The 21938-nt window shown below is 44.3% G+C and overlaps 1 protein-coding gene across 2 annotated transcripts in view; it reads left to right on the forward strand.

The window, feature by feature from the left end:
• Positions 1 to 21938, forward strand: part of LOC144770907 (uncharacterized) — a 191184-nt gene that overhangs the window by 94007 nt on the left and 75239 nt on the right. For both annotated transcript variants that reach the window (XM_078655704.1, XM_078655703.1), the window contains exon 5: positions 8244 to 8348. In XM_078655704.1, the coding sequence (XP_078511830.1) occupies positions 8244 to 8348 (105 nt within the window). The remainder of the gene's footprint in view (positions 1 to 8243; positions 8349 to 21938) is intronic.

Genomic DNA, 21938 nt, shown 5'->3' on the forward strand with positions numbered 1-21938 from the left:
TCAAGGTCCTCTACCAATGCCACTGGACGCCAGACCTGCTCTATAGGATCTACATGACCCAGTGCTGGTGGTGTGATGAACCGGACTGTGATATTGTGTATGTCCTGTGGTGCTGTACGGTGCTTTCACCCTATTGGAGCTTGGCTTATGAAACGATGACGACCAAGCTAGGGTTGGCACCGCTATTGATGGCTTTGCCCATGACATTTTAGCATTCCCGGACTTGACGCGAGACAGTAAGCATTGGCTGGCTACGCCCTTTGCGGTGGCAAAGGTGGAAATCTCCCGCCATTGAAAATGAGCCACGCCACTGTCTTACAGTATACTGCTGCCCGATATGCACAACATGGCCGCTTACGGAAAAGTTGTTTATTTGTGTAACAGTTATATTATTGGCATAAATTAAGTACCCAAAAAATAACCGCAAATACAATGACGTGCCAATCCAGCATAAACCCATTTAAAGATACAAATGCTGTTTAAAATACATGCACCAATATCAGAAAATAGTCAAATATAATAAGGAGAGGAGTGAGAAGATAAGCTATAAATGGAAAGATCAGGAAGAAAAGAAGGGAGGGACGACAAAACCACACAGCAGGGATGAGTGGGTAGAGACATGGACGGTTCAGGCAAAGCCCAAGTATTGTAATGTTGGGGGGGGGGGGAGAAGTCCTGCAGAAAGGGAGACAATGTCAGAAGAAAAATACCTGCTTTGTCCATTAAGTTGTGAATGCCCTTTTCCATAGACCATAGGACGTGGTCTTGTATATCTCTCCAAGCCATTTCTCACGCGACATGAGTTGGGGGGGAACACCATTGTCAGACACAGATCTTGACAGCTGCAAGGCGAGTGACGAGCAGACAACGGACCTGGCCAGTCTGAAAAGTACTGGAGCAGAATCAGGGGGGTCTGGAAGTGGCAAGGGTTACTCCATAGATTCCCGGAGTTTAGGTCCCACTGCTATCCAGAAGGGGTGAATGACAAGACAATCCAGTGATATATGAAATATATCATAGGGCGTGTAATTTTTGTTGCCAGTAGGTAGAGTGAAAGAGCAACCCTGCAACCTGAAGCTGTGCCTGGGTCCAGTGCCAGCCATAAAGAATCTTAAAAAAAAAAACTGAGCCTCATACCAGGGCTTCCAATAGTTGTGCCCAATACTCCTCGTCACATTCCACCTAAAGGTGAGACTGCCAGGCCGTCCTTAGGCTAATCCATTGCAGCTGGTGGTAGAGGTGGCGGATCCGAAGATTTTAGAACCCGGACATCTAACCTTTAAACTGACCCGAGTGTTACGGTAAGAGAGCACCAGGGAGCAGGGTATGGTCCACGGTTGAGGACCCACTTTGCTCAGCAGACCTTGATGTAGTTGTGTGTAGAGCCATTGAGTATGCAGCCCATAGCATCTCAAAGGACTTGAGTTTGCCGCCAGAAATCGACTGCATAAGGGTGAGAATCCCAGATCTACGCCAGGGTCCCCATGAATACCAGTATTGTTCCAGAGAGGAGCCTTGTCATGGAGATGCGCATCAACCGAAAAGAGCATGTGAGCCTGTATCCAGGTGGCGTATATGGCTTTCAGCATGGGGTTAGGTGACCATGCTGCGGCGGGCCACGAAGATATATATGGGTGAGAGTCATTTATAAGCTCAACAACCAACTGCAGAAGTTTGAAGAGGTCTGGGGTCTCCTTTGGCACTACCAATCTTGCTCCTTCTAATGTTTCCTGCCCTTGGATCTGTCTGGCCTAAAGGGTTGGCTCCATGGGAGGCAGGTGGGAGCCCGACTCTACGCATTTTCTGCCTTCCTCCCTTGCCCCATCACTTCCTATCTCTCCTCATTCTCCCTTCTTTCGCACTTGGGGATCTTCCTTTCAGCGTCCTCTCGATCCGGAGCAGTTCTGTGCTGATTTTCTTTTATCTCTGTCTTTTCGAATGTTATTGCTTCTGTGGGATCACGGATACTGCAGTTTGATTATTTGCTGTATCAGTTACCTGTTGTTGTATGTGGAAAACCCAATAAAAAATTGAGGTAAAATAACAAAGAACCCTGAAAATGAGGGTTGCATCAAATTAACATGAAGTTACACACTAAACATATTCTTGGCCCACTCTGAGTGAAATATTCTACTCTAGAGGCGGTAAACAGATTTGTACATTGTTTTCCAAACTTTATTTACTTTATTTATATTTTTAATGATAATGTGCTGTTTGTAGGCTACCTAGGAATTAATGAAGAAAACAATGGGCATGCGGAAGGCAATCAGTAAGCTAAAAACAGGGGACTGATATCTGCTAAATTGTAGTATTCCAGTTCCTGAATCATGACGCTAGAGACTGTGGTTTCTTCCTCTTATCAGTCCAAAATTAGACATTGTAGAGAGGCAGCCTGTGAGGTGTTTCTAAAAGACTTAGATCGATTTGCTAAGTACTCTGGGGAAATCCCTGTTGCACTTTAAAAACATTTCTTTTAGTTTTATTACTCATCCTGAATCACAGTAAAGTCATGATTAGCCTAAAAAAATTCAACGTCATCTTTCAAGGATAAGACCTGTACATAAATATCAGTTAACTTATTAACAGCACCCCACTCTCATCCCATAGTCGCATAGCGGAAACTCCTCCTCATACCATACATCCCAGGTCAGACTACGTCTGTTGTATGTGTCGACCACGTTCTCAGACTGCGGTTTCCCCCAGACGGTGCCCCCCCCCCGCCCCCTGAGTCAGTTAGGTCATCTTGAGTCTCCGCTGTCTCTTGCAGGTGGGGGCATATCTAATGGGAAGCTCTGTGATCATGCTATACCACGCATCATCTTCCATCTTTTCTTCCCTCCTAACTCGCCTCATACGTAATAGCTACGCTGTAGCTCATTCCCACAGATCTTTAGCCCAACTCTCCATTGTGGGGGGCACCGAGCTCATACCTTTGATTGCAATTCTCTGTTTGGCTAATACCAATCCCAACTGGAGGAACCTTGTCGTAAGTTTTTCCCTTTAGGTCTAGGGAGGAGTCCCAGAAGTGTCTCCTTTTAGGGAGTACGGCAGCGTCGCTCACTAATCTTTTGTAGGCTGTCTAGGACCGACCTCCAGAATACCACCAGATCCAGACAGTCCCAGGTCATCTGTAAGAAATGGGCATCCCCATAGCCGCACCTGGGGCAGTCCGGGAAAATTTTATGTAAGACTGGTGGAGTCATGTAAGTCTGATGGACAGTGTTCTATTGGGTGAGCTTAAATCCGGCATTGGAAGCGATTTGCTTGACACCCTCGTGTACCCTCTTCCATTCCAAGTCAGTTAGAGGTTCATCAATTATCGCATCCCATTTAGTGTATATTAAATGGGGGTCAGTAGTAATGACCCCCTCTGAGCGCCCTCTAGATGTGGGAAACCAGCCTATGCCCCCCTGCCAATGTCGAGAGAGCCTGTAGTGTGGCGGATACGAGTGGCTCCTGTGGAAACGTTGGCCACAGTTGGCGAGCCACTGCTGAGATTTTCACATATTGGAGGTACTGCCCTCTCCCTAACTCAAACGTCATTTCTTTTTCCTCCCTGGTGAGGAACTGCTGGCCAGAATACTAATCCATCATAATTCCTGTAGCACTTGGCAGGAGTCAGTCTGCATCCGGGGAAGCCTGGTGGAACAGGATCGTCTTGAGCTCCCACCTGAACTTTTTTTTTTTTTTTTAAAGAGTTTTATATAGCACGAACTAGACACGAAGATATTGGGTATCAGAACGCTTTACATAGCACCAGCTTCGTTACACAAGGACACATTCATTTTTGTTAGGCACTTGAACCGTCTTGCTGTTGTCTAAGGCTCAGTCTATTCTTGGCGTCTTAAGTGTTTCTAGGCTTTACCTATCGAAATCCTTGTTGGAGGCAGGCTTATCGTGTAGTCGGTGGGTATTCTTGGGTTACAGGTTGTCTTCTACTGGTGGAATAATGTGATCAGGTGTTTTGGGTCTGGATGTTGATTACTTGCAGTTCCGTAGGCAGCTGATATATTTGTATTGGAGAGCAAGTATGACGTGTTCCATCTTCTTAAAGCCTAGGGCGGTCTTGCCGCTCAGTTGGGTACCAGCCACCGCTGTTTTATTGCCAGGGTCTAACCTGTGTCATGCTCTTACAATAATTGAGTGTAACAGCAACAAATGATGGACGTAATGCTGAATGCTTCAAACATTCTCCCCCCGGTCAAGAGATCTGGGTTAAATCCATCACTCTTCTGCCCACTACGCCACCCCAGTTTGTACCCAGCCATATGGAAATCAGTCTTGACCCTGTACCTCATGGGAACAGTCCAGACCGAACTGCCAAGCCAGGTCCTCCCTGGACCGGAAACAAGCATCCTGGGACCGGTTTTGGGGTATTACCCTTCATCAGCCAGGCTTGCTTGAATCCAGTGGATTAGTGAGCAAGGCATACCCACCCCTGGCTGATGAGGGATGAAACCTCGAAACCGGTCCTAGGATGCTTGTTTCCAGTCCAGGGAGGACCTGGCCCGGCAGTTTAGCTGGACTGTTCCAATTGGGTGCAGGGTCAAGATTGTTTTCCAGATGGCTGGGTCCTAACTGGAATGGCATGGTGAGCAAAATAACGATGGATTTAGGCCCAGCTCTCTGTACTGGGGTGAATGTATGACATTGTTCTGCATTCTGTCCATTAATTGTTCTTTTTGCACTTAAAATAATTGAGGCGAGACCATATCAGTGAGCGATAAGTTCAAATGTGTAGTAAAAGCTTAACATTGGTGTGACTTTGAAGAACATAGTAAGATGGAGGTACACTCTTTATTCGAGCAGTAACTTGTGAAGTGACCAACCGTGTTGAATAAACATTACTTCTAGGTTTGCATGCTGAGTAGGGGTACGTCTCTGTATTGGTGGTCACTGGAAAGGCAGCTGGCTTTTGGTTTATCCAAGAGTATGACTTTAGTTTAGTTCAGTTAGTAGGCAAAGATTGCTTTTCCTCATCCATTTCTCTCGTGAATGAGGAGGGTAGTAACATCTGGTCCTCTCCAAAGTAGATCAATATTTGTTTTTATAATTATGCTCTGTCATGGGATTTGCTCAGATATCCATCATCAGTAGAATATCCCAATACATGTTCTGGATTCGTGCCACACTATTTTATCATGTGATTTAAAGTATATGCAACAGATATGTGTTCAAGAGGCACCATTGGCTGCCTAGCCTCCTTTTTTAGGTCGAGCCTAGCGCAGCGCACATGCGCTGCTCTAGGAGAGGGCCTCTTGGAATCACTCCAGACTTTCCAGAGACTTCTCCGTGTGGGTCAGACTCCTTCCACACATTCCATTGGCCTTTACGTGTGGCTTTCAATAATGAAAGCATGCAAATGGCCTAAGACGGGTGCATGTCCCGACTTTCCTCAAAACGTTCACTCCCATGGCCTTTGGGTCTCTGGAGCGAGCAGGCTGGCAACTGGTCGTGGATCAGGTTACTAATTTGTAGCGTGGTCGCTTTCTCTTTCGCATCCGTGCTTGTTTTGTGTTTGTTTTTACTTTCTGCCACCACTCCACGCAAACCAGGTGAGGAAAATCGTGTTTTAATTTTACATAGCTCCTTATAATTTGAGTTGCATGTGAATACGGTAGGTTGTGCTGTGGTTCCTCACACATTTCTTTTATGTTTACTCAGGATTAACTTTTACAGTCACATGTTGTTAAAGCTCAGCCATGAGACATTCAACGCAGGCAGCATTCGAGGCATGAATGCAACACAAAATGCTCCACATAATATCATTCAGTGCCACATAATCTAAATGTAAATGTAAATGTATAGGCATTTATATAGCGCACTACTTACCCGTAGGGTCCCAAGGCGCTTCGACCGCTGCGAAACCCTTCCTGGCTTCCCTGAGAGATGGTCCCTTAATGGGTATCTCCAGGGTGAGACCAGGCATCCCCGGCAGTCTGGTGGGGCAGTTAGTGAAGATGAGGCAAGCTAATGCCCAGAGTTGCCGAGTGTGAACGCTGATCAGAGTGGGCACCGAGGCGAGAGAATTATCGAGTCCGCTGACCCTGGTCCAGAAACCTACTCAATGTAACATAAAAACACTCCACATAATACCACTCAGTGCCACATAATTACACACCACATAAATACACTCTACTCAATGCAACATAAAACAGCATTTGAAATTGAAATGTCATCAACCTTTTGTCGATTCCAAGTAGAGAGTTCCTGCTCTCTGTAGAAAGCTTAGGATGTAGATGTTGACTGGCTCCTGAAGAGTTTGTATGAAGGGTGTTTCACAGGCCATGCTGACGAGTTGTTTCCCATGAGTTCCTCTCTGGCCATGCACCGTACTTATTCATTTATCAGGTTCTTCGGTAAATTCTATTGTTTACCCTGAAGACACAAGAATAGAAATGATAATCCAATGAGCGTGGGTCTAATGGTGTCTGGCTCAAAGGTTAAGGTCAGTTTTATGTGGAAAGTTTTTTACCTAAAAGTGTACAAAATGGTGTTGCCATTTTCTACTTGGTAATCCCAGAGATAGCCGTGCCTGTGTCTAGGATTATATTCAAATGTTATCCTTCTGCAGGCATTGGTAAACACTCTGAAAAAGTGTCCGGTTTGGGTTAAGACATTGCTGAAATGGTCCTCAATACAACATTTGCAAATGAGCATTTTACCCCGTTTGCCACTGCAGCTGCCTTCTTTTACCTCATTAGGGAATGGTCTATCTAAGGGGTGTCTCCAGCCTCTCTTCTGTCTGTTCATTGCATGTCTTGTTCCTTCTCCTGCTTCCATCTTTTTCCCTAGCATTGGTGCTTTGTGAAGAATCACTGTCTGCCTCCAATCTGTTGTTTCAAATATATTATTGCTCTTTTGATCTGGGCATCGATTAAAACTGGAGATCAAACACCCATCTTCACCTCTTGTCAGTATTTTTCTGCTTTTCCGTATACGCATTCCCTTCCAGTGTCAACAGGTAGTCACGAGTGAGAACTATTTGTAAAACAATATCGCTCTCAACAGCTGTGTAACATTCATTACTGTTCTTGTTTCTCTGTCCATAGTCACCTCCTCTGTCAACAATTCCAAACAGCTGCATCTGTTGCTCCCAGCCCCTCTCCTGGACGCAGATCTTTTCACTCCCCACCCTGGCCCCTGCAGTGTAACCCTGTCCTCCGATTTACACTCCAGTAGCTCTCAAGCTGCCTCAAGTGATATTTCCAGTACCCTCCTTCCGCTCCATGACTCCGTCACCTCAGGGGAATCCATATATGGCTTTCCATTCTTGGATCTAACAGAAGAGGGGGCATTCATGAAAAAGGTCAAGTCAACTAATCAGCAATACTTGAAGGGCTCTCAGTTTGGGTTTTTAGTATTGAACACAAAATAATGCCGACTTAGAACCTGATTTAGATCTTGGCGGACAGGTTAATCCACCATAGCGGTGATGGATATACCGTCTGCGGAAATATAAATCCTGTACGATATAATGGTATTTATATTTTGGCGGACGGGATATCCATCACCGTTGTAGTTCAAGTTCAAAAGACCTTTATTCGAATTACATAAAATTCATGAAAGTACCACAATAAAACATGTATTTACACAACAAAGACAAGTATAAAAATTCATAAATTGTTAAAAAAACTGAAGCATTTCTCACCGTTGTAAATCAGGCTCTTAGTCTTCATTTTTTAGACGGGAATACTTCCAAAGATGGTTGAATGGGCATATTGTACACTAGTCTGCCTCCTCTGGTACCAGACTCTGGTCCTCTGCGGCCCAGCAACCTCCCCTGTCTGTGTGCACTAAAGGTCCGCCCTGGAAAGCTGTTCGCCAAGACGAAGGGTGCACCCTTTCGGAATTTCCTGCAGAAATTCTGAAGATGCAGAAAGCAGCTTGACGTTGTAGCAGTTAGGGCTTCAGTTCCACTCTTTGTTTAGTTGTATGCTCTATTTATTGTATTATTTTTCCAGACACATATTGCGCTTAATGGGGAGCAAACTTAGCTTATAACTTTTCCAGTCCAAACTGACTTCTACACCGCACCCTAGGATCTTGTGGCTGTCTTCCTCACAGAGCCCTCCGAAGTGTTCCTATTCAGCTACTTACTTGTACATATGTTTGTTTTTCTGAATTTATAGAGAACTTAAGTTTTACTGTTATCTGAACAATGTTCTCTTTGGTGCTGTTAGGAGTGCAATTTTATTCTTTATAATGGTATAATGGCTTGTATTTTATTTCCCAAACAACAGATAATCCCATCATCACCTCTGTGTTTTCACTGTACCATGGACACGATGGAGAATTGCATTTCCAGCCTGCAGGGGGAAACCCTGGGAACGAAGAGCAGTTTGCAGGTGAAGGAAGGCAATGGGGTGGGCAGTGTTTGTTTGATGTTGCAAAGACGTGCTGCCTTCTTTGGTTCTATTTCTTCTCTGTTATAAGACCTGTGAACCAGAAGCAGATGTGTGTCCTCTTTTACCTGGCTGGAAATGACACACTAGAGTAAACAGCACGAAGAAGGCCGTGCTGGTGCTCATATGACGGGTATCCCTGAATTATGGGCCGAGTGGTTTATAAATGTCTCCTGAATCCCAGGATGGCCATATAAGACCATAGAACTCGTTACTCATTATGTATTTTTACATATTGCATGATACATTCATTTTAAACGTGTTTGGAAAGATTTGAAGCATTTGAGTGTCATCCGTTTAGTATTGATTTATTGTTGTGCTTTAGACTGCAGATATATCAGTCAATGTTTTGAAAAATGTGAGGTTTTTTCTTCGTGATAATGGACTAATATTTCAAATGTGTTTTTGATGCAACCATGTGTATTAGTAGAAGTCATTTTTTAAGCTAAAGCAGCAAGGAAATTAAAGACCAGTTTTCTAAAATGTGTATTTGAAGTACATTGACACTCTAGAGCAGGTTTAACAAGACTTATATAAAGAAAGAAAATAAAGTACAATATGGGACAGTGCATGACTTTCTTTTTTAGACCTGGTTCTGCCTTACAATTTTATTTTCACACATTGGGAAGGATTAATCGGCGCTTACATCAAAGGATGGGCCTGAAAGTTTGAGCTTTCCATGTGCTTTCAAACCACTGACAAACCTTCAATAACAAGACTTATCAATGTATTATATACAACCTAAACATTCCTACTCCATTCAGTGCCCGTTGTTAGATTTACTTTGAAGTGAACAGCTTTTTCAAGCTAAGTATCCCAAAGCAATCATGTAATATAAAAATACATACGTGACTGTATAATGTGGTCCAATGTGGTATCTTGGGGTTCAGGTGATATTTACAAACCACACCACCCGCAGCTTTGGGATTTATGATGTCACTATAACCCCTTGATGGCAATATTGGGCTCGACTACACAGTCACCTGTTATGTATCCATGCATAACTCAAAACCACACTGAAAATGCAGTTATGGTTATGAAATAAAACTGGAAAAACGTAAGAATTTTCACACCTTTAGTTATTACCCCAAACCAGGCCTCACATGCCTGCCAAACAAACTACATATCACACCAAACACACAGCTCATGGCCTTGCCCTCGATGTAACGGATGACTTCGCAAATGACACATATTACCTCACTAGAGACTTGAATTACCTTGCGTCAGTGTTCTGAACGGCACAACTCTTGCTACAGTATCACTTCTTTGTGTATGTGTACTTGTATTTATTGTTGAAAAAATGCTGGATGGTCATAATAATTGCATATATGTTTAAATTATGGTCTGCATACTAGGTGTGCTATATTTAGTTTCTATTTACGTGTTTAGTTTTTCTGTTGGTATTTCGAGTTAAGCCTAGGGTAGCAAGCTCACATTTTATGCAGCTCTAACAAGAGGTGGTAAAAAAAAGGCTTTGATTTGCTTAAAGCTTGGGCACCATGTGACAGATTTGCACGAAATATGAGCTGCCCAATGTGCACTGGTGGTTGGCTTTTTGGGAGTTTGGTTGTCCATGGCAAACCAGAGTTACATAAGACCGAAGGGTACGTGTAGCGGTGGAGAGCCTCCAGGTTTGTTTGTCAAAAGGAATGCTCTGCAGCTAGTCACTACAGTCAGCCCCCACTACAGAAAGCTGAAGACATTGCTGGACAGGTGTTGGGGCAGGCAACAGGATACACAAAAGGAACTGTCATTTCCCACCTCACATACGACACACCCACCATATATCTACTCAACCACGAGTAACATATTTGTACCTTTCCACTTAAATAATTAAATGCAGATTATATGAAGTAATGATTAGCTTTGATCATAAGACCTGAATGTAGAAGTCTTTCAGCTGTGGGCTCCCTTGCTTGCTTCCCTGAGGGACTGCAAACGCCTCAGCAAGTACTTGTAAAGAAAGATTGCCTGGAAATGCGGCCTTGTTTATTAGGCAGATTTCCAGGCTGTCTTCATTTACTTCCAGATGTCTTTTCGGTGAGTTGAGAGGGTGACAGGGAGAAGTCCGCTCGGTTACTTTTAGATTCCTGGTTGGCCAGACCCTTGCGTCCTCATGTATAAAGACCCAGCAGAAACAAGTGAGCTCTCTTCTTAAGCTGTATCGCACCCCATGCTAACCATGTATCTGTCTTGCTACCAAAAATGCGGAGTAGAGACTTTTCGATTTCGGTCCATCATCGCTTGCTGCGCATGGAACTTGGCCCAAACCAATGGGGACGTCATATGGGGCGTTGTTTACACGGAGGGGCAGGCAGCTTGCTTTGGGCCTCGGGCCCTGGAGTGATGACCCCGTGGAGCGGGCTTGCAGTACAGTAGCCATCATTGGTGCTGTATGTGCAGTGGCACCAAGGCTCTGGGGAGCTTGGGGTCAATTGCACCCAAAATATGCCTGTTTTACTAAGCTTCCGTGCTCGCATTAGTACCCAGTGCATCCTTGCTGTGCCAATGTTGCTTTGGTCCTTGGAGCAGTGGCCCCAGGGAGAGGAAAACTGAAGCAGACGAGACAGTTTAGTTTTGCTCTGAGAGGCGACGTTGGGAGGCATGGGGCAAGATGGGGCTCCATATTTTTAACAAACTGCAGAGCAGACCACCTGCTTAATGTGACAAAATGATCATTAGTGAAGCCGGTGCAGTGTCTCAGGAGCCCAGGAGTGTGAGGGGCCTACATCGCAATTATACCTCTTAATTTACAAAAGGGGAATGGCGGCTCACTTTCCTGGATACCATTAGTGCCGAAGGCACCATTGCTGCCAAGAGGAGAGCAACATCTGGAAGCATATTTTTTCTTGTTTATTTATTTGATTTATTTAATCCTTAAAGTGCAACCCCAACAATCTATAGTTAATAAACACAGTGGATTAAAAGTACATGTGATTAAAACCATATAAAACAAGATAAAAACAAACAAGATACTTTATTAAAAATATAAATGGATCCATTTATATCACGAACGCTTAAAAAAAACCTCATTAAACGGTCACAGATATTCACAGTAGGCAGGGGGGGGGTTAATAAAGCGCTTCTTTGTGCGTTGCTATGGAGTGCCTTCAGAACACTGGATACAAAATTAATTCTGCTAATAAAAGAGGCCAGAACAGGGAAAAAGTACCATCCAAATCCTCTTTGTCAGCTCGACAGTATTGACTGCATGGATGACAGGAACCCCCACCCTTCTTAATCCCCCAACGAGATCTGGTTGAATATAAATTTCATATAAAATCATCTAGGCACAAGAGGCCATAGGTTCACCTTAAGATAGAATTGCATCTCATCACTTCATACAACCCAGTTGTAATCTTTTTATTTTTAAACGGTATTGCAGATCAAGCAGGAAACTTTGATTTTTAGCATGCTTCTTTAAGTGAGACTTTAAAGCGCTATTTAATTGACTCTATAACACCACATCATTATTTATGGCCAACTGCTGTAAACAATAAGAATTCCAAAGGCTTTGGTCTTTTTACCCTAGTCTTATTGTCCTTAGATCGTTCCGGCCGAATGACTTTTTTGAATGAATTTTCAGGACTTCTGAAGAGTTGATGAAGATATTGAATAATTTAGCAGTAGGTACGGAAGATAATACCCATCAAGCCCAGTTCACGACAGATCATTTGGATAGAGCTGAAGGAACTTGCACCAAGGTAGCGCTTCCGTAGAACAGAGTCAATATCAGAAATGGAAATAATCGAAGAAAGCAACCTTGCTCCTTCTCCGTAAAAAGCAACGGGAACCACACTATCAATATACACCGTTAACAGCGAAAGAATGACCCACCTTCCTTCTGCATTCAAAACAGTAGAAGGCCAATTCCTGTAGACTTTGATTTTGTAGCCTGAAGGTTATTATGTTGGACCCAAGACCAATTGTTTGAGATGTTTACACCTAAATATGTATATTCTTTTACCACCACCAATTTTTCTCCCATTACAAAACCGAGATCTTGGAGACATCATGCCTCTGGCGCCCATAATCATAACTTTACTTTTCCTTTCATTTATAGTAAGATGATGTGAAAAAGAAGCTGTAATCTTCACTTGTTTCCGTAAGCCAATGGGTGTAAGAGACAATAATACAAAATTGGCCGCATATAATAGAATCAGTAACCCCCTGCTTTGAAATAGCCAGAAATAAGACCAATATAAAGAAAATAAGGAGCTAAAATACATCCCTGCTTAAGCCCGTTGTCAACTGGGATTTTACCTGAAAATTAATTTCCTGAGCCCAAGAGGACTCTCAACTAATTCTCAGAATGAAGGGAGATCAGTGGAGACAATAATTCATAAGGTGTATCCAATCTCATAAGTTGATGCCAAAGATTGGAACGATCAATAGAATCAAAGGCGCTGCTGAAATCAACAGTCATGTAAACCTTCTTTTTACGCAACTTTACCTGCTTTTCGCCTATTATGTATAAGCACAACATGTTATCCATGGTAGAGTACGCTTTCTGAAAAACTGACTGCTCAATAGGCAATAACCCAGCAGACTTTGAATGATTTAACAAACATTTAGCAAAATCTTCCCAGTGACATCTGATAGTGCAATGAGGTGGTAGTTTATCAGGAGGTTATAATCCCCTTTTGTTTATTAAGAGCAAAGATGTTACTACCTTGCCAAGACTCGGACACTGTCTCTGTCTTTAAACAAAGATCAAACTTTGGCTTCAGGATACCTGCCCATAAATAAGAAGTTGTTTTAACAAAGCAGGCGGGAATACCATCTGCAGCTATTATTCAAATTAGAAATGCTTTGACAATTTGATCAAAAGAAAATCCAAACGAACCAATGCCTGTTTTTTAACATATGTCTCAAATCCGGGAGCCGGAAGAAGAAGACACGTACTGATTACAAAAATGAGAACACCAAAGATCTTATTCTGGTGGAGTAGGAGTTTTCCTGTGATCTCTTCCCAAACATATGGTTATTACAAGCCAGAATGTATGCATATTATAAGAAACCGCAGCCTTGAGATCAAACCATGACTTTGCGACTTTGGTTGATTTATTCATTTTCTTTTCTCACTTAGAGCATCTATTAGCTTTTGACCTCTGAGGGATATTCAGATGCTTAGGAGCCCTAATATGAGTTTTTATTTTCGTTGCAAAGGAATCCCAAAGCAAGAACATGAGGGCCTCAAATTTAGCAACATCAAAAGACAAGGAAAGCACCTTAAACACCTCGCTCAACCAAGGCAATAAAGCATCTTGTGGTGCATAGTTCCAAACATATGCATGATCAGAATAAAAGCTTGATTCAAAACTAGTGACGATTGCCTCCCAACTTACAACAGGGCAAATATCTAGTGTAACAAGAAGCTGAGAATGATCACGTCAAGAGTGGGGGCGAAGTTCAAAACTAGGCACACAAAAAGTACACTATTGAAGTAAAATGTAATTAATGAGCTATCGGTAAGAACCTCTCTGCCAAGAGAAATGATCTATGCAAGAGAGATCAAACCGACCATTGCTCATGGCCAGTTCAACTCCAGAGCCCATGATAATAAAGTCGAGGAACCAGCACACCACTTCTTATTGGGAGAACAGGGAGACAAAAGGCCTCAGTGAGCATTTAATGTAGAAACAAACATATTCCTACACTCAGATGCTATTATTCTTGCATTACAATCACACACAACCAGTAAAAATAGATTTAGGGCACGTAACTAATAAATGTCAATGCTTCTTTTGAAGCATAGACAAATAAAGAAATGATTAGCAGTAGGGCCTAAATAAATATTACAAATAAAAAAATTAATGAGTTATATCATCCGTTCCCATTTAGGAGCAGAAAACTAAATAAGGGAGAGAAAGTAAAAACCGAGAACTTTCCCATACAATAGACAGTCGCAACAAAATAGCCAGTCCACCACTAAGTCCATCTAATAGACTGGAGGGCAGGGGAACAATAAACAAAATACTCATCTAAGTCAAAATCGTTTAGTAACCACGTTTCTCGCAAACAAATAAAGCATCATTAAAAAGAATCAAAATTAGACACAGACAAATGAGCATGAAACCCAGCCACATTCCAGCATCAAAGTTTCCATGAGTAGCTAGCAGGAAGAATTGCAAGAGAGCTCATTCGAAAGCCAAGACTAATTGTTAAACCTTTAAACTGTCGTCAGCATCTCCCAATCCCAGTTTCTCGTTGACTACCCTACGGCCATTAGAATTGTTAACGGTCAGATTGGCTACAAAAGACTTCGAGCAGATGGAAGTAATGGTTTAACCAGTACAACTATCTGCATGTCATTAATGAGCATTGGAGAAAGCAATGCATTGAGCAGTATCACGACCTGACCCAATAACTGGTAGAACATCAATGAAGATTTTTTTAAATGACTTGTGTTTCAATGTTAATGAGGATATAGATTCAGAAAAGAAGTAAACAATTGACTTCTAGAGTCATAAGTCTGCGAAGAATTGAGCCTAGGATCAAAATGTTAAAAAGAATACTTAAGATAGCCTGATGATTCAAAGTAAATCTAGTCTCGGGAGAAGGAAAGAGTTTGATGAATTTTAAAACGTGTGGAATTCTCAAGAATTGGGGGTTTTTGTACAGGAAACCTTTCAGTGTGTCTGGAATGTAACTTGGATCTAGGAAAAAAAACGATAGCATAAGGATTGAATAAAGAACTTGCCCATAAATAAACAGATACCCCTGGGCAACACTCAGTACTACCATTCCCCTTATTGTCATACTCTGAATTTACACAGCGAGAAGACTATATGTTATTGCAAACAATAACATCGATTTCAGTAGAGTTTCCTATTGGAATTCCGTGGGAGGCGGAGGACCTTATTACAATAGGAGTTTCCTCTAACTCCACTAAACTCAGGTGATTTAGCAAATCAATTTTTTCCCCAAATTCTTCTTAATTGTATGAACTTTAGAATGTTTTTTCTTCCTCAGACCTTCAACTTTGACCAACTTGAAAGGAGTTTCATTTATAACATCGTACAAACTAAAAGTTTCCTGAGGAACATTCACTCTCTCAGTATTTAATTTTAATAAGGATGTATTTTTGTCATTCCCAGTAAGGAGGGTCTATCTGCAGTATTTAGTTCACCAAAACCGTCTGACTTTAGGGGACCTTTAAGGGACAAGTGAACATTCAAAACTGAATTTTGTTGCAAGCTGGAATCTGAGATAATTTATGGTTTCTGGGTCAGTACTTGTTGCTGATGTTTTTATAAAGGATTTACCCACCGCAGAGGAACAAATATCACCTGAACAACAGAACCTCGAGGACAACGGAACAGCTGAAACAGGATTACCTTGGTACGAGCTCTTAAAATCGAGGATAACATTGATAATGAACGCTCTTGAACTATCATCTAGTTATTTAATTTCAGCAATGAAGAAACAACAGAGTGTACTGAAGACATTATACTAGAAATGCGGGAACTTCACAATTGGCGGCTAGGGCACATTATCATCAGGTAGGGAAAAGGAATTCCTCTGCTCCAGGATAGTAGCATATCTCATTAGAGGTTGATCAGAGGCGAGTAAATCCTCTAAGCCAACTTCAGATTTTTCAAAATCATTATGCCTTAGTTCTGTATAGATACAGAAATTTCGCAAGCACATTCAATTCATTAAAAATTGTATTTTCAAAAGTGGTAGTGAAGAAATCCCTGCCCTAGAGATCTTATTCACATTACAATTAAAGCATGCAGTTAAAGGCTGTGAACCGTCTTAAGAGCCTATTTTCCCCATTACTGTGATTTGAGGAGAGAAGGATTACAAAGTATGGATTGTAGTGTTGCCTCCTTCCACACCCTGATACAAAATTACCTGAGGCTGGTCTAAGCAAGATTTCTTTAAGTTGCAATTCACAAAAGGAGAAAAAAAATCCAATGTAGTTCTTTGGAGTCAAAATTATCCGGGACCCTCTTGCGAATTAGGTAAGAATGCAGCTGATGATGCCCAATGCTCTGTACTGCAAGGTTGATAAACTACAGTTCTATTCCACGGTTCTTTAGAGCACAACAACATATCCACTTGTAATTAAACTTATTATTAAATTCCAAGTAAAATTTAAAGCTATTTCAAACAACCTCAATGGTAGTGGAGGATTTGCCACATCACCCTCCCTGTGAGCAAGTCAAATCAAACAGTACTGGGTTTGTCGTAGTGGGCCAAAATCCCCTAACACTTTCATGAAAAAAATTAACTAAGAAAATAGTCCATGGACTTAGTGGAAAATGTAAGTTGAGACTCGAGAAATAGGCAAAAATGCATAATGACCGATGAACAGCAAGTATTACTACTGGAACAAGCCGCACCGGCCTAATGCCAGCCCCTTCCATTCACTGTAGGAGACTGCTTGCAACTAGTGCTTAGCTGCCAAACATCAGATGTTTTAAAATACTGGGCTTTAGATTATACTGATGTAATTCACATAGTACTGTGCTGTTGGTATGATTGACCATCTTTACAGCGTAATAATATGTTATAAGAAATGGATAAATGACCCCCTAAGGGGCCAATGAATTTGTTTATTCATAACATTGGCATAGAACATGACCTTACATTCATAATCCACTATTAGTCCTGTAAAGAAGGCAGAGTACCGAAAGAATGTGTGTGAGAGCGATCAAGATATGTGAGGGCATTTGAGAGTGCTTGCGAGTTAGAGTGCAATAAACAGACTGCTGTCCTTAGCACCGTCTACCATGAATCCATCTGGCAAGCTGCGAGTGGGAAGAAACTAAATACCCAGCAATACTTTTCATTAAAATTATGCATTTTCACAATTTCTTCAAAAAAGCAACATGTGTAAACACTTGAAAAACACAGTTTTATCTACTTTGAGAGTTAGGCAACTGAATAAACACTCATCATGGAGTGGAGTGGTGTGGCTCACTGTTTAGAGGCAGCAGACCCAGGAGCAGAAGTCAGCCCGGGACCAGGGTTCAATTCCCGATGCGGCAGGGTCGTGGACTTGGGTCAGCGGACTCGATAATTCTCGCTTCGGTGCTTACTCTAATCAGGGGTTCCACTCGGCAACTCTGGGCATTAGCTTGCCTAATCTCCACAACGGCCCCATCAATTCCGGGGATGCCTGGCTCCACCTTGGGGACTCCCAGCAGGGACCATCCCACAGGGAAAGCCAGGACGGGTTCCCCAGAGTTATACAGCGCCAGGAAACCTACGGACGGGTAGCAGTGCGCTTACAAGCTCAAATACATACATCATAAAAACGTTTGATAAACAACTGAAATCCACAAACAATAAGCATTGAAAATGGGAAAGCCTGATTATGTACTACAGAAAAAGTACCATGTATTGTTTTCTTAACCCCTCCATCCCGAGCCACATTACTCAACCTAAAGTTCTGGGGACTGGGGCTCAAATTCAAAACATTTTGCTTATTGGGGCTCACAGCAAAAAATCTCTGACATTTTTTGAAAAACCACAAAGTGTAGTTATATTTATGAATTAAAACTAGCAATTAATTGCATTTGCCCATGATGTTTAGTTCCACAATCTGTAGCTTGCAAAACAGACCTGCAGACCATAATTGGCATACTCTTCTTCTTGGCCCAACATTGTCATCTCTTCCCTGGAATCTAGTTTTCATCCAGTGCATTCCACTGAAACAGACTTCTTTCTCAAGTCAATCTATATACAAAAACACCTTTGCTTGTGTGTCGTGATCTGTATGCGGCTCCAACACTGTGCGTCACCCCAGTCTTCGTTCTTTTAGGTCTTTAAGCATTTGTAGGTATGCTCTGCATTTACTTTACTTTGTATTATCTTTCAGCATTCCCTTTTTTGTTGGATAAAGTAAACGTTTTTAACCGCGAGGTTTCATGCTTGATCGATGTCTTTTTTTTCTGGTAAACTATTCTTTCAATACCAATCAGTTCCTCCTTTCCCACTGATTCAGCAGTTATTTATTTATTTTTTTTATTTTTTTTGAAGACGTTTATTATTGTGAAAAAAAGTGCAGTACATATAGCAAAGCCTACAACCCTGCGGGCCGGCTGCGAGAAGTCCGTGTATTGTTGGGACTTAGGGTTACAGGGGAAGGCATTATACATCATCTCGTTCATTGTCTGGCGTGCCTTGTCATTAGTAGATTATGCATACTCTTCGCATTTCGCACACGGTCATTTCTATAATTGACGTCTCATTTTACATTTTTCTATAATTCAACCATTAACTCTTCAACATAAAACAGGGCTGTTCACATCGGTATGTCCCAGTGTGTCCGTGATGCCAGTGCTGCACCACGCACCATCGGTGCGCACGGCACCAATGTCCCATCAACCTGTTAGGCATGCGCTGGTGGTGCATCAGTGAAATGTGGGATCTATGGCTCGCTTGTGTGGTTAGCTGTAAAGCTGGTGGGGAGCAGGTTCGGTGAGCGGTAGTGTCCCCCCATCTGTCGGTTCAGTGTACGGCGTGTGTGGCAGACACATGTGTCGCCCCTGTTGCACTTTCGGTGGGTGTCACCCGCTCCCGTGTTCCCTGCCGAGTGTCCAGTCAGCAGCACCTGTCCGCCGCCGTGATGGTGGGTATCCACGTGGCTAGTAAGAACAGGAGTGCGAAACCTTTAACATGGGATTGCGTAAGGGGGGTCGGGAATGGGGGGGGGGGGAGTGTACTCGCGGGGGCAGTGTCAAGGCAATGGTGCTAAGAGCAGTGGTCGGGCCATTGTGCGGTGGAGTGCCCTCATGTGTGTGGCTGACTGTGGTCGTGGCTTGTGTGTCGGGGGGTCGGTGTTGCTCTCATGGAGGGAGGGGGGGGGTGAGCGCGGCGCGCAGCCCTGTCTATGGTGTCGCCGCTCGCGGGGCGCCTACCCTTCTCAGCTGTCTCTGCGTGAGCCCCCTGGCCTCGCCCTCCCCCCGCAGGGACCCCAGGAAGTCATCCCAGACGTTTGCGATCGGGAACTGCCTCAAACCCGCTATCTCCTCTCCTCGCAGTGCCGTGCCCTCTGCTCTGGCCCAGTTGAGAAAGGATGTGTACCAGTGTGCGGGGTTGGCGGTTCTCTTCTTTTCCAGTGCCTGATGAGCAGGCGCTTGGCCGTGATAAGACCTAGGTCCCAGAACCGGGCTTGTGTTTTATTTTGTTTAGTCCTCTTGTATAGCCCAAGAACGCATGCCTCCCACGTGCTGGGTAGCCCCGGGCCTGTGCTGTGTGTCAGGAGCGATGTCACCTCCCCCCAGTATGTAGACAGAGTCGGGCAGCTCCAAAGCATGTGCAGGATGTCGGCATCCAGCAGGTCGCACCTGGGACAGGCTGTGGTGTCTGTCGCGAAGTATTTATTTATTCTGTCTGGCGACAGATATGCCTGGTGCAGTATGTACAGCTGAATAGTGCGGAAGCGGGAGTTACGTGGGACGTTCACAGGGCTGGCTAGGACCAGTTTCCATTCTTTGTCTGTCCATTCCCTCCCTCGGTGGGTCGCCCATTTGTCCCTGATCAGTTGTGTGGGCCTCTGGGTGTGTATGAGGAGCGCCTGTGCCAGCCAGTGTGTAATGTGTGAGCCTCTGCCCATTACATGTAGGTATTGGATCAAGTGATGGAGTGGTGGCTCCTCCTGGATATCCCCCCAGGACTCCGCGTACGTCCTCACTACTGACGCGTGGAGCAGGAATTGCCCCGCCGGTAGGCCAGTGCTCTCCGATAGTTCCGCGAAAGGAAGCAGGCCCCCGTCCGTGTAGAGGTCTCCCATTGTCTCTGTAGGAAGGGGGAGTCTCTGGTTGGCGCAGTGCAGCACTGGCGACAAGCAGGGCCTCTCTCTTCCTCGTCAGGGCTGAGGGTTACCTTCAAGACAACCTCTGCTTACCCTCTAGGTAGTGTGGCTTAAGGACCAGGAGCAGTGCGAGCCTCGGTTTCAGAGGCGGCTCGCGCTGTGAAGCAGGCAGCGCGGTGCGAGCTCAGGTCGTAGGACGCTCGCACCGTGAGGACAAAGAACACAGTACCTTGGATTTCTCGCAGATCTTGGAGCGGACGGCTGTCCGTGGAGCTGTCCCACGTCGCGTTGTCTTCCTGGAGGGTGCGGCGGCCTGCGAGTCTCAGCGCAGGTCACAGGGCACCCGGGATGACGGTGCAGATGCGGGGCAGGATTCTCCGGGGTCAGGTTCGCTCACACTGAAGGGGGAAGCTGCAGGCAGGCGGGGCTGAGGGGGGTGCACTCCACGGAGCGCGGGGCACAATTCAGGCACGGCTCAGCAGCGAGTCACTCCCAGCTGCGGGGGCCAGGGGGTCTCAGCGCCCAAGTCACGAGGGGCACAATCTTGGCAGTGCCGGTCTTTGCGGAGCAGCCTGTACCTCGGGGGTCACACAGGCGGCGATGCTCAGACCGGGCAGGTCCTCCCTTTCCGTTGCAAGGGCGGCTCAGCGCGGACAGTCACGGCGCTCGAACCAGCGCGGGGCTGATCCTTACTTTGCGGCTGGCACACGAACAGGCCACAGTCACGGTGGTCGGGGAAGGGGCACAGCTGCACAAATTGTCAGAGAGCGTGGCGGCAGGCACAGCGCTCTCAACTCTCCTTTCCTTGGCGCTGTAAAGACACACAGCACACGCCAGCAGCAGCTTTTCTTCAGAGTGTGGAAAAGTAAATTTTGCCATGTTCTGTGTCCCTACGTGTCATCCATCATATGTTATGTGTGCATGATTAAATATGCATATGCATTCCCCATGTCTGATTAATGACGCAATTACAGTTGTGTCCCCCTCTAGTATGCTAGTTTCCAGTCCTCGTGAATACTACGAATATCAGGCCTATGTAAAGCTACGTTGCCACGTTTCTCAGTGTGCACGTTATTCCATTATAAAGTCCCCGTTTCTAGGCCTCAAAGGGGCCCGGACACCAGATTCAGCTCCTGTCTCCTGAAGCCTCGCTGAGGAGCGATACAGCCCCCACCTGTATCCTCGACCCTTCACTTACTTCCTGCCTCGCAGTGCCAGACTCACCATGGCTCAGTCTCTGAGTCTGCCAAGAATATGTTATGATTCCAGTTATCAGTTCAGTCCTCCTTCTCTGCATTCCTAAGCTACTGAACTGCATCAATAGTTTCCGTCATTGTCTAGCCTTCACGTCTCCACGTTAGAGAAATACTGCATTTAATGGTCATTTAATATTCTTCATCACGCACTACATGTAGAATAATGCATGGTCCAGTCTTAGAATCAAGTTAGCCTTTCCCCTCCTAACTTCTAGTTCATATCAACATGTTCCCTAAACATCAGATACTAGATAGGGTTTAGGTACATGTCGCTCCGACCCTCCAGACTTCAGTCTCTGCTCCTAGCACAGAGTTCATAGCCCCCAGCTTCTCCTAGTGATACGTCATTGCTAGTTTGCGCGCACCATCAGGTTAGAGGTCCCGGCTCCTTAGGTAGCCCCCTCCAATGTTTCCGCCCATTCATGACATATTCTGTTACGTTTGCATCACATGTCTATGTATACGCCCCGTTACACCTATTTTCGCCCTTATCTTTCGCGACTGCTA

Source organism: Lissotriton helveticus, chromosome 7 (assembly GCF_964261635.1).
Source record: "Lissotriton helveticus chromosome 7, aLisHel1.1, whole genome shotgun sequence".
NCBI lineage: Eukaryota > Metazoa > Chordata > Amphibia > Caudata > Salamandridae > Lissotriton > Lissotriton helveticus.